General features: G+C 34.8%; 1 protein-coding gene across 4 annotated transcripts; it reads right to left on the bottom strand.

Moving 5' to 3' along the window:
- Positions 1-2,868: 2,868 nt before the first annotated feature.
- On the bottom strand, positions 2,869-9,439 carry LOC111473309. Of its 4 annotated transcripts, none has more exons than XM_023118858.1 (12): positions 9,217-9,439; positions 8,070-8,210; positions 7,262-7,408; positions 6,967-7,072; positions 6,619-6,673; positions 6,424-6,551; positions 6,072-6,237; positions 5,383-5,429; positions 5,040-5,315; positions 3,722-3,737; positions 3,581-3,654; positions 2,869-3,280 (listed from the first exon to the last, which is right to left on the bottom strand). In XM_023118858.1, exons 2-12 carry the CDS (start codon positions 8,082-8,084, stop codon positions 3,225-3,227), a joined length of 1,086 nt encoding a protein of 361 aa, XP_022974626.1. In that variant the 5' UTR covers positions 8,085-8,210; positions 9,217-9,439; the 3' UTR covers positions 2,869-3,224. The 4 variants fall into 4 exon arrangements, with proteins under 4 accessions (XP_022974626.1, XP_022974629.1, XP_022974627.1 ...); XM_023118861.1 differs by having other exon boundaries at positions 5,383-5,414; XM_023118859.1 differs by having other exon boundaries at positions 6,424-6,592; positions 6,660-6,673.
- Between the last annotated feature and the right edge of the window lie 4,697 nt (positions 9,440-14,136).

The following is a 14,136-nucleotide window of genomic DNA, read 5'->3' as shown; positions in this document are numbered from 1 at the left end:
AGGCCAATGTGAGGTACAAGAAAATGTTGAGAAGGCTGAAAATCCCTTCAATCAGGTGGTAAAGCAAAGGCCAATGTGAGGTACAAGAAAATGTTTCGTCTTTATTAGAGCTTTTTGACAAAGTGCTTTTATATCCCACTTCCCTAACTCGCTTAAAGCCATTGGGAACTTTCAACAAACAGTTTACATGCATGACAATTTGTTACCAAAAAGAAACTAAGCAGAATAATCCTTCTCTGGTTTGTCTGGTGCTGTCAGTGAAATAACAATGTCTCAGTTAGAGTTGCGGTTGTAACAGTTCAGCTCAAGCCTATTACCGGCGAATATTATACTCTTTGAGTTTTCCCTTACTCAAGATTTTTAAAACGCGTTTGCAAGAGAGAGGTTTCCACACCCTTTTAATAAATGTTTCGTTTCTCTCTCTAATCTATGTGGGATCTCACAATCCACCCCCTTTAGGGCATAGCGAGTCCTCTGCTGCCACTCATTCCTCTCTCCAATCGTGGGTCTCCCAATCTACCAGCCCAGCGTTCTTGCTGACACACTACCTTGTGTCCACCCCTCTTTGGGGCTCAGCCTTCTCGCGGGCACATCGCCCGGTGTCGGACTCTAATACCATTTGTAACAGCCCAAGCCCACCACTAACAGATATTGTCTTATTTGAGTTTTCTCCTTTGAGTTTCCCTTCAAGGTTTTTAAAACTCGTCTGTTGGGGAGAGGTTTCCTCCCCTTATAAAGAATATTTCGTTCTCCTCTCCAACCGTCATGGAATCTCACAATAATTAACACCGATCTTTGAACCTAATTGTTCAACTCAAAGAACAAACAACAAAAAAAAAAGCAGCTACAAATTAAGAACAACCCAATTGTGGCAACCTACAAAACTTTGCAAAGTTCATACCTTCGGCCTTGAATATCCCCTTTTTGTGTGAAGTGGAAAGTTAATACTTTAAAGCAGTTGCCATGGTTTTTTTCTCACTACTTTAATAAAGAAAAGAAGTGGGGTTCTCATCGGAGGGAGAACGATGAGGACAAATATCACAATATGATCCCTTAAAGTCATAGTTATGATCCTTTAGATTTTGGGATGAAAAGCAAGGCCTCTTTTTTGGTCATACCCAACTCTTTATTTATAATTTTCACATGCTTTTATCGTTAGTTTCAAACTTTATCAAGCTCAGAAGAACTTAATTAAAGCGTGCATGGGTCAAAATCTCATGGAGAATCCTATAAATATTGAGATTTATCGTACCTTCAAGCGTAAGTATTAACTTAAGCATCAAAGACTCTAAGCGTATCTTAATAAGAGCCTTTAAAGTTGTTATTAATTATGATCACAAGTATAATCTTGATCCATTCGCAACATATTCACAACATAAATGATTGCTTGATGATGCTTCATTGAATCTAGTTATGTATTTGGTTTAGTTAAACATTTTACAAGCAATACTACAATCATCTTTATGAACCATGGACATATTTAGAGTAAACCCATGATCAAATTTTAACTGTCCATCATCATTGAGCCCATTCAACAAAAGCTAAGCAAATCCCATATGATGTTTATGAGTTTCTTCACGTTTCAAAATAAGATTGATAGTGTTATGCATTAGTCTCTAACAATAGTGATATCAATTCTTGATAATATCCATTACTGAATAAGCTTAAGACTAATTTCGAAAAGATTATATTTAAGTGGAGTTAGATTTATTTGATAGGTATATGTATCATATCATTATTTAATATTTGATACATATATGACTATGGAAGATGTTTGAAAAGGACTATATAAGAACCACCTATATACATATTTTAAATCAAACTTAAGAAAAGAATACATCTCTTCCTCCAAAAATTAATAAAAGTCAAATTTGAGTATCGAGATAATTCGATAAACTAGAACATAAGCACACACCAATAAAAAAAAAAAAAGAATGCAAAAAGTGCTATGACAACAGTACCCAAACAAGGGCTCTTTATAAACAGATCAACATCAAAAAAAGCTACTTTTAGACAACAATTCTTCACATTAAAAGATGAACATTTGATAGTGATAAGGATTTGACACAAGCTTTACAGCTGATAAGGTGAATGATCATTGAAAATGATGGCAAGCAACAAATGTAAGCAGAGCAGTCAAAGCAAGCTAGCATAATGTCAGGCACTATTCAACTTTGGTGCCGGAAAAACTCATTTCAAAAGAATGAAAAGAAAGGTACTTTTGGAATGGGAAGTTTTAGTGTTCGAAGAGACTTCAACCTACCAGAACAATTTTAAGTGCAGAGGAAAGAGAAATGGCCCATCCTTCTCAACCATTTGTTCCTGTCCTGACATACTTTATCCGGAAACAAAAACATTTGTGAGCAGTGGCCTAACTAGCTTGTATCTTCTTTTCTCCTAAAAATTTACATTTGTAATCAACATTTGTGAGCAGTGGCCTAACTAGCTTGTATCTTCTTTTCTCCTAAAAATTTACATTTGTAATCAACAAGATTTCAACGATTCTCTTAAGTTTACCCACGAAAGTATACTTTTATGAGCCTGTAACGATGTCCTTAATTATGATCACAGGTGAGCAGTAATCTTGAACTTTGCAAGTCAACTTGCAGTTCTTAAAAATCTGTCTCCGGAATAGACTATTGAATCTAAAACAACATTATAAGATTGCTTAACGATGTTTTATTTAGTTGAGTATTATTCCTCTCTATAAACCATCGTATTAGCTATAAGATTGCTTAACGATGTTTTATTTAGTTGAGTATTATTCCTCTCTATAAACCATCGTATTAGCTAATATATAATATCAGAGAGTAAGACAGGAGATAATTTGATAAGTGCTTTCATCAATCAAAGCCATTAAACAAGAGATAGAATAATTAAACATCTAAAAAATACCATTATTATGGGATTGTTGTAATTGACTCTTAATACAGACCAGACAAGGGATTAAAAACTGAACAGTCAGCTTCAACTTCCAAGAAACTGGAGACCTCTAAAATGAGCGGCACAAGAGAAGCACAGCTTCCCCTACATGACTACATCCCTATCTACAATCCTACCAACCAACCAAGCTATGTGACTACAATTTTTAAATAATTGAAATTGTTGATGACAAAATTACTGGATGCCTATTGTGAATAGAAAATGAGCTCTTGATTTCTGATCAACTCTTATACTATCCTACTTATTCAAGTGGGAAGAAAAAAAACCTTTGTCGCCTTTCTCTAGGACTTCTCTTCGTCTGGCTGCTCAGGGACAGAATCAACAAAGAACTCCTCCACTGCGATAAAATTGAGACGTTAGTGAGTGGCCAAATGATAAGTTATGTACATAAAGGTTTAGACTCGACTTCTTGGCTTTCTTAAATTTGCATAGTTGATATCTAAAATCTATGTCATTCAACTTCCATCGACAACTAGGAACTTCTAATTCGCAAGAGTCATCATACTTGAAGAAAGAAAAGAGTAATGAACAAATATAAAATGATTAACGTTCGCCAAAATTGCTTGTCATGATAAAAAGGGTGGTTTTGGTTACATCAAACAATTTAGAGCTGAAAAGAGTCTTGCAGTTCCCATACCTAGGTCGTCTTGCTCTGGTGAATCGAGCAAAATTTCCGGGTCGGAGTGCAAAAATGGAGAACCAGGGTAGTTCGTCTTGCTCTGGTGAATCGAGCAAAATTTCCGGGTCGGAGTGCAAAAATGGAGAACCAGGGTAGTTACCCAATGGTCCTAAATCTGCACCAATTTGAAGAGATTTCATCAATATGCTTAAAGTTAGTCCAAGAGAAGAGTGAAAACTGCCAACGAAATAGGATTTTGCATTCTTATTTAAAGGTCTTCCTAAAAGCTATCAACTTCTATAGACCAACACAAGACTTTTCCTTACGGAAGATTAAAAAAGATTGAAAGAAAAACTTCGTAACAATTTGACTGAAGTAACTTATTGGAAAAGGAAAAGAAAAATTAGATTCACATGATACTAAAGTAAAAGGCCATCATTCCCAAACAATTCCTCAATCGGTCATCTGAATTAGATTCACATGATACTAAAGTAAAAGGCCATCATTCCCAAACAATTCCTCAATCGGTCATCTGAAGGATGCCCACGGCTATATTCATATCAGGGATGAATGAACAACTTCAATCTAGGGTGATCGCTGAATGAACAAGGCATTGACTTATCCACACAGTATATTTGTTCGACTCCGATTAGGATATCTGTCAATCAAGTCCGACATCCTCTAGCTTTCAAATATTTTGAGTTGGACTTCAGAGGCAAATTTCCCTTGAACTGTTGCCATTGTTCACAAGATAGGGAAAGCTTTTTCTCACTCTCTACGTCCTTCTCTATTTATTGCAAAAAGGATTGTTGAACTACTGCTAGGTGGTTAAAGTTGTTTGGTTTTCAATTTCTCTATTTATTGCAAAAAGGATTGTTGAACTACTGCTAGGTGGTTAAAGTTGTTTGGTTTTCAATGGCTTATTTCTCATTATTCTTTTATGTATTGGCTGACCATCGAGGGGGCAGGGACTACTATTGACTCCCCTTTTTCAATAATTTATTACTTGAATGGTATAATGTCTGGTCCCCCTTTCTTGTCCAGCTTGGTTTCTCTCTCCATTCTATTGAAATCTTTGTGATCAGGATCACCTAGCTTAGCTTGGGCGTTTGGAGATGCATTTTCCAAAATTTAGATGTTTCTTATTGCCTAGTATAAAGGCCGGAGAGATTGACCCTTCGCAACGTTTACCCAAAATTTAGATGTTTCTTATTGCCTAGTATAAAGGCCGGAGAGATTGACCCTTCGCAACGTTTACCCTTTCTAGTATTTACCCTGTTTCTTATTGTAAACCTAGCTAAATGAAGGAGGAAAAAATAAGTCCAATTTAGAACAATGCTTATTATTCTAGCCTTGTGAAGTAATATTCCAAAGAAATTACGGTGATCTGAAAAGGTGATATGATACTGCTAAAAGTTCTGTAGACATCAATATAAGAGACAAAATTAGAGAAATCTACAAATCATCTAGAAATTACCTCCCAAATTTGATAAATCTGTTTTAAGATCTGACAGGCTAAAATTCCACTGAATCAGATCCAATGATCTGAGAGAATCCCTGGAATTTCCTGCTCCATCATCTTGCGAAAGTTGCAGACCAACTGAATTTACGATTTCTGATGTAAATGCAGTATCAAGTGCAGAAGTATCTACTCCAATTCCAGATATTTCTGGAGCAGTGAATGAGAAATGACCACTGGATGCCACCGATGTAGGACTCATAGACATCTCTGACATGGAGGACATTGTACCATTTGGTGGAATAACAGAAGCCACATCAGCCACGCTGAGACATCTCTGACATGGAGGACATTGTACCATTTGGTGGAATAACAGAAGCCACATCAGCCACGCTGTTCATCAACATACTTCAATAAGAACAAGTATTAGATGCAATAAAATAACAAAAAGTTAAAAAGTGAAAAGTGAGAAGTGAGATCAATTTATGAAGCCATAAATACTGGATTACTATCCTCCATGAATATTTTTAAATGCTCTCTTACAGTCGGCACATGAATCCTAGAGGCAATATCTTAACCATTGGTCATTAGTCCCATGCATATTAGTACGATTTTATATCACTGGATGTAATTCCTTTAGCTTTGTTTGTAGATACTCAAAACTCCAGCACAAGTTTCTTCCATGCAAAATCTACCACACAGACACATGAACATGGCTGATTTTTCTTGAGGAGAATTTAGCGAAGCAGTAATGATCAATGATATCATGGCAAGACTAGCAGCATGAGCCATGACACCCAATGCTAGTACTTGTGCATAATTACCACTCCCCTAGAGGTAATAGAAACTATATTGAAAAGGGTGTGCTCAATAAACATGCCAAATTCTTTTACAGTATCACATTTTTTCGTCTAAGTTTAAAAATATTTCCATTTTATGCAATCTTATTGACCATTTTATAACTTTCTATTGTTTTGTTTTATCGAGACCACAGCATTGAATGTTTTAGAATGTATATTAATAACGACTTTACTAGGGCAGTCTTCTTACTCGTTCCCAGAGTTCATTCTAATAGGATGGAAGTTACTAGGTGCAGGAACTCCATTGACCACATGGCAGCTTGGCATCCCAGAGCCCATGGTATCCATGTGGGGTTGACCTGGCATTGACATAGGAGGTTGTTGAAGGACTGGATATCCCATTGGTAAGTTGTTAACTGCACTGAAAATAAGTAGTGATGAATAACAAAATACTAGTATCTTGCAACATGTAACTCTCTTACTTCAATATATAAAATTAAGCTATCTAAGAGCAGAGCTACAACTAGGCTTGGAATCCCAGCACCCATGGTATCCACTGAGCTAGATAATTACATAATCTGGTTAAGGATATGAGAGCTTACCAGGCATAGGATGAATTCCATTCTGCATAGGAGCTAACGGAACTTTGGGAGGTATTGAATAATTCATGAGACGACATTGATGTTCAAGCAAATGATTGAAAAGAAGGATTTGTTTTTTCAATTTTAATCTTATATAGTAGGCTCTGAAAAAATCAGCATTCTCTTCTTCGAAGGATTTGTTTTTTCAATTTTAATCTTATATAGTAGGCTCTGAAAAAATCAGCATTCTCTTCTTCCAGCTTCTGCCAAACTGAATGAGGAAAGTCCAGAACATTAATAAACAATAATAGATACGTGATAATCATCTATAATAAGTGTGTGTGGAGTGATAGTAATTGTTTACAATCATTGTTATTTGATTGAAATAATCATCTATAATAAGTGTGTGTGGAGTGATAGTAATTGTTTACAATCATTGTTATTTGATTGAACATGAATATTAGAACATAGAACTTAATGAAAGCTCCTAAACTTACCCAATGACGTAAATCCAGGATCTATCCTTGCACGATTCAATAGGGTCTTAAAAGCTCCTAAACTTACCCAATGACGTAAATCCAGGATCTATCCTTGCACGATTCAATAGGGTCTTAACCACCTCATCTCTATTCATGTATAACTGTAGGCACCGCTCTATTAAATTCTGGACCTAGAGCAGCATTCCAATTCATTCAACAATGAAGAGATAAGAAATCACAACAGAACATTGAAGATGAAAAAATCAGCATTCCAATTCATTCAACAATGAAGAGATAAGAAATCACAACAGAACATTGAAGATGAAAAAATAAATATAGAAACTAATGGTCATTGTAATTAGAAAGAATCTGTGGCTTACAAATTCAATATCTTGGTGAGAAACTTTTTTGCCATCATTGTTTGAGGCAGAAATCGAACCTGTATCCGTTATAGGAGCCTCAGTTTTGTAGCTGTTTGGTAGGTTATTTTTGGAATCATCCAGAGCTTTTTTTGCATCTTGAGCTCTCTATGCATGTCAAGAAAGGATCTTAGAATGACAATTAGATTTTTTAGTGTGACAATAACCAATTTATAGTAACCGATTCGGAAACTAAATACTATAAATGAGATACAGGGGAAAATACAACATAAAATGTCCAAGAGCCAGAATATCAACAAGGATTGATGTCCAACAGTCACATCAAACTTCCATATTTGCAGGCATAAGTAATATGATCCGACATCTAATATCATATGAGGCAGCACACTCCTTAATGGTAATGGAAGAAATATGTCAGGCTGATAAGGACCACGTAGGATAAAAAACGATGTCTCCAAATTCTATTAAATTTTAAAGCCAAATCCGCTGATAAGGACCACGTAGGATAAAAAACGATGTCTCCAAATTCTATTAAATTTTAAAGCCAAATCCATTTCTTCTTTCAATTAGGCAATATTGGAAGTATAACATTAGCACCACGAAGTTGAAAAATCATTCTAAAATTTGAGGTAAAGGAGTAAGTGGAGAAGTTCCGTTGTAGGCAAAGAACAAGTAAAAATCATTCTAAAATTTGAGGTAAAGGAGTAAGTGGAGAAGTTCCGTTGTAGGCAAAGAACAAGTAAAAAGGTGAAGTTAGAGGAACGTCGAGCTTTTTGTATAAAGCAACAACAGAATTATAAAAGGAAACCTGTGCAGTCTTCATATCAGTTGAAAGCAGAATGATCGCATCTCTCTATACAAATTAGGTATTCTTTAAGTACAGAGAAGGCTGCAGAAAAAAACGTGATTATAGACATAGGTATAGCTCTTGTAGGCTTGATTATTTCACCTGAAACCAGAATACAAATTATTCAATCACCAGTCCAACCAATAGGACAGATAAGATGAAGTGTAAGAAATATACACCATAAAGTAAAAGCTAACACAACCAATACGTTGCTAATTCATTGGGTAAATTCTTTGCAAAATGACCAACGATGAATGGGAAAAAGAACAGGGATCCTTTAGATAGTTTGAAACCCAAACTTTGCAAAATGACCAACGATGAATGGGAAAAAGAACAGGGATCCTTTAGATAGTTTGAAACCCAAAGAGTAATCATACTGGAAATCCACTGCCAATCATTCTAATTCATTTAAATCAAAAACAACTTTTCAAAACAATGCTTTATATTCCATGCTAGAAATCCACCTACGACTGATTTTCTAATTTAAAGAGAAAGAATAATGTTTCCCAGCTTGTGAAGTTCATCAACAGACAATATCCAAAGCCCTCCTAGATTAAACATCCATGCTCCAAAAATTCAAATGAGAGAAACAATCACTTTTCATGACGAACTCAATTCCAATAAACATCCATGCTCCAAAAATTCAAATGAGAGAAACAATCACTTTTCATGACGAACTCAATTCCAAACCAATACCACATGTTACATAGTTATGGAATATGAATGGAAATCACTAAAGCATGGAACCTTCGCACATAGGATGAAAACGAGAAAATATATTGTCTAAACTCAATTGGATCTCAAGTTCTGGAACCTTCGCACATAGGATGAAAACGAGAAAATATATTGTCTAAACTCAATTGGATCTCAAGTTCAACTCAGTTCCGTGGGCATTCTGAATTCCATCATCAATACAGTTTAACAACGAAACAGTAGTGGTATTAAACTACAACAATCAATGTAATCCCAATTTTCATTCCTTCAAACAGATATAAACAACCCGTGGTATTAAACTACAACAATCAATGTAATCCCAATTTTCATTCCTTCAAACAGATATAAACAACCCGGGAATACGGATGGAAGGTTAACGATCTGGCAATATTACCTGCAACCCAGATTTCAAAACTCGGTGAAATTGTGTAATTTCGACAAATTTAGTAACCTAAACTCCGAAACCAAGCTCAGACACGCGTACGATATCGATTGTTGAACAAAAATGGCAGTTGAAATTCGCAGTTGAGATTTACTCAAAGCTTAGAAGCTAGAAGACGAGAACAAAATGAAATCCTGCATCGATAGCCGCAAGTGCGAGAAAGAACGACGGAAGATGTTTGGACGAGAACAAAATGAAATCCTGCATCGATAGCCGCAAGTGCGAGAAAGAACGACGGAAGATGTTTGAATCAAATGGATGAAACAAGGAAATTAGAGGATGGGAATTGATGAGAAAACGAAGCTGAGCGGAAAAAAAATCTTGTTAAGCAATGACTGTGCTCTGATTTTAAGGAAATTTGTAATGAAATGAGAATTGGAAGTGGAATGATAGAAAAATGGTGGAAACGGAAAAATACATAGGAGTCGGCTTGGTGATATTTTAGGGAGTGGAATGATAGAAAAATGGTGGAAACGGAAAAATACATAGGAGTCGGCTTGGTGATATTTTAGGGAGGGCAGCTCGGCTCAGTTGGAGTCGGCTTGGCTTTTAGTTTTGACGGCGCTGTTAACGACGAGGAGAAGACAGAATCTTCTCGGGGCATCGAATCACGGGCAGACGACGGTGACGGCTGTTAACGACGAGGAGAAGACAGAATCTTCTCGGGGCATCGAATCACGGGCAGACGACGGTGACGTTATTGTAGGCGACCGCCCAATCACTGTCATTGTCATTTATTATATTTATATTTATTATGCATTTTTAACTGTTTTCTTTTTTTCAAATATTGCGGCTCATCACTTATCTTTAATAAATTTCTAATTTTTTTTCTCACTTCGATGTGAAAATCTATCTCTAATAGACGCATTTTAAAGCTTTGAAAGGAATCACAAAAGAAAAGTCCAAAAAAGACATCTGCTTAACAGTGGGCCGTTACCAAATCATAATTTAGAATTATACCCCTCGAAGTTTAAATTTTTATTTTTTATTTTTCTAATTGTTACCATATACAAATTTGATTTAATATAGACTTCGAGATGGATTTTTATTTTTTATTTTTCTAATTGTTACCATATACAAATTTGATTTAATATAGACTTCGAGATGGGTCCGGCGTGATCCAAATATAAATATCAGAATTGTTGGCCCATCAGTTCTTTAATTTATTGCCATGCCCCATTTCTTTTTTGTTTTCATTCTTTAATATTATATATATATATATATAATATATATTTAACACTATGATATTATTAATGTGTGGATGAGAATTCTAATCTATTATTTTAATCATGGTTCCTATTATACCGTTTGTTTTTACTCTCTTCTAATTTAAACATATTTTAAAAGAAAATTGTAAATTAATTATTTTAATTTTTCATCATTTAATTCATTTATTTAGTTGAATTTTGAAATCACAAAATATTATTATTTAAATTTTAAAAAGACACGTAATTTTTTTATTATATATAGTACGTTAAGAATGTAGTCACAAATTTGGTTGTAAATTAAGATGGAATTTTTATATAACCCACTTGTAAAATATATATATTTATATATAAATAAAAAAAATTTATGGGGAAATATTTGTTAAAAAATATAGAAAAAAAAAAGGAAAAAAGAATTTTATGGGCAAATATTTGTCTTGATGCAACATTTCCTCACCCACCTCTCAATTTCAATCTTTTCAATAACACAAATCAATCAAATTTAACATTTGCACGCCAGTCCATATTTTCAATCAATATGTCTCCGTTTCAATTTTCTTCAATTACTTTAATAAACTTGTTTAATTTTTCTTAATTCTATAATTATTTTTTGATCGAGTAATTTTTTTAATTTTAATTTTAATTCAATAAAAGTATTTTAATATTAACTGGAGTTTGTTTTGACTAATTGTCTGGTAATTACGGCTTGGCGGCTGTGGCTCTGCGCCGGCTCTAGCTGTCACTAGTGTGATTGACACGTCACCCAATTCAAGATATAAACTTTGACTTCTCTGTTTGATGTAACTAATGATTTATCATTAAAAAGTTAATCCAAATATAATAAAGTGAAATTAAGATAATCGAAAAGCTTCCAATTATAATCTGACACGTGGTACACAATTTGTCCCCTTGTACGCCACCATCAATAGGAAGGATGCTGACAATTTTGGAGTGTCAGATGTGGGCCTGATGGAATCAATTTGGGACGTACACGTGGAAGGATGCTGACAATTTTGGAGTGTCAGATGTGGGCCTGATGGAATCAATTTGGGACGTACACGTGTCCAAAGGAGAACTGGAGATCGTGGCAATACCTTGACCGTTAAAAGGGTGGTCCGAGTCAATGTTGGGACAATATTTTCAAAATTCTGGCCAAGTTTGTCTTACGTATGACTGCTGCCGTGACGTGGCAAGAAACTAATTTGCAACATTTTGTTCTTATAAAGTAAACAAATTTTTAAAATTTTAAATTCATATAAACAATTTCACCATTTTTTTTTCTTATTGTTTAACTTTTTTTAAAATCTTGCCCTTAATTTTCTTAGTTCAATTAATAAAAACAAATATTTAAAGATTTAAATACTTTTAAAATATAATGCAAGACAAATATTTCAAAAAAAAAAAAAAACTCATAATTTTGCTGTATCTAATTTAACTATCATAAACATGATTTAATAAAATATCATGTAGTAAATATTTTCTTAGATTTAATATCAAATATTCAATGACTAGATGATATTGATGGAAGTAGCATGAAAGCTATGACAACAAAATTTTGATATCAAATATTTTATGATTAGATTGATGCAAATAGCATGAATGAAAGCTATGACAACAAAATTTTGATATCAAATATTTTATGATTAGATTGATGCAAATAGCATGAAAGCAAGAGGACAAATGACCGTCTAAAAGGTTAGACTTGGCTAATGTGGAAAAAAAAATCATTCTAATTTATGAACGGTGCTAAGTGTCACAACTTTATCAAGAGAAAGTAGGGCGTGATTCGACACATCAAGACATACAGAGGGTGATCATCAAGTGGCTCTCATCCGACCACGTGAGGGCCAAGATTGAGAAGTGTCATGATGCGATCGATGAAGACGGTGCATCATCAAACACACCAAGAGTGTGCATTGAAGATAAGTTGAGACATATGCAACGATGAAGACGGTGCATCATCAAACACACCAAGAGTGTGCATTGAAGATAAGTTGAGACATATGCAAAGTTCAAGAGAACAATGTGACATGAGTTTCGAAGACAAGCTCAAAGATGGTCTGGTAAGGCCTCGGGTCATAACTTCAGAAGTTGGAGGTTCCATATGAGTTTGGACATGCGTCTCGAGAATTAAGTTCGTTGATCATAACTTCAGAAGTTGGAGGTTCCATATGAGTTTGGACATGCGTCTCGAGAATTAAGTTCGTTGATATAAAAGATAAATCTCACTAAATTTGGTGTTAATCAAATACTAAACAAACTATGCACGAGACTATATATCCACTCGCTGAAATGACATCTACTCGAGAAGGATTGGAAATGCCTCAAAATGTAATATAGGAAGAGACATGGTGTTGACTCTCTTTCTTTCATGGACAGTACTGGAAAGCACAAATGTGCTGGTATTGCGCCCCAACCATGAGTCAGAGGTTAGATTATGCACTCGCTATCTGGAACATATGTTGTAAATGGCTTAGCATGGACACAAGAGAGTCCAACGCTCGAGAGAACCCTAGATAGATGAACGTTCGAGATGTTCCAATGAGATAATCAACACGTGGGTCAGTTCCCAATGAATGTGTCCGAGCAAACTAAAATAGTTGATGTGTCCCGAAATATGGGATGACATCACAGTGTATGGGTCGTGTTGTTGAGAACCAAGATGACGATGAGATGCGACATATTATGTCGCACACGATTAAACATGCATGCATGAACAGCGTATGTGACCAAACAAGCTTGGATTCGACACAGTGATATTCAGTTGGTGAAAACAAACATCGCCTAAGGTCCGTCAATTATATATATTTTTTTTTAATTTAAAATATATTAATAAAACATTTAGAATGGGAAGACTAAATAAAATTGTTATCAACTAACATGTCTTAATATGATAACGAAACATGGGTCCAAGCCCATCTAACCCCTGTAAGCATGTTAGCCCAAAAAAATTTAAGGTCATACTTCAATCGACTCGACTGGTTTGGGACACCCTACTAATGCTAGGAATCATGGATCTCCACAATAGTATGATATTGTTTATTTTGAGCATAAGATCTTGCCTTACATTTCTTTAAAAAGTCTCATACCAGGAGAGATAGTATTCTTTAATTATAAACTTATAATCATTTTTTAAATTGGTCGATGTGGGACTTTCGTCCAATAGAAGCTTGTTGCATAATATCATACATGTGCTACGTTTCTTCTTTTGCGGTCCCCTTCGCCACTCAACACCAATAATTTATTATTTAAACTATATTCATCTAAAAATTCTTTTGCGGTCCCCTTCGCCACTCAACACCAATAATTTATTATTTAAACTATATTCATCTAAAAAGTTTCTAATTCAAATAAATTAAATAATGATTTCTATACAATTATATTAATTCAAACACAATTGGGAAGTATGAAATATGCAGTTAAAAGAATTCAAACATGATTGATCGAAAGAAATTCAAACACAATTGGGAAGTATGAAATATGCAGTTAAAAGAATTCAAACATGATTGATCGAAAGAAAGTTACGAACCATCAAAATGAGGATCTTTGACATCTTGATTGTCCCTGAACTCCATCATGTTCGTCAAGAGTCTATTAACGAGAAAAGGAAGGGCCAACCAAAGAAAGTTAGTCGAAATTGGTTAGGATCCTTAATCCAATTCAACTA

The sequence above is a fragment of the Cucurbita maxima genome, unplaced genomic scaffold (genome assembly GCF_002738345.1).
Source record: "Cucurbita maxima cultivar Rimu unplaced genomic scaffold, Cmax_1.0 Cma_Scf00115, whole genome shotgun sequence".
Lineage (NCBI taxonomy): Eukaryota > Viridiplantae > Streptophyta > Magnoliopsida > Cucurbitales > Cucurbitaceae > Cucurbita > Cucurbita maxima.
This window is presented reverse-complemented; position numbering and strand designations above follow the sequence as displayed.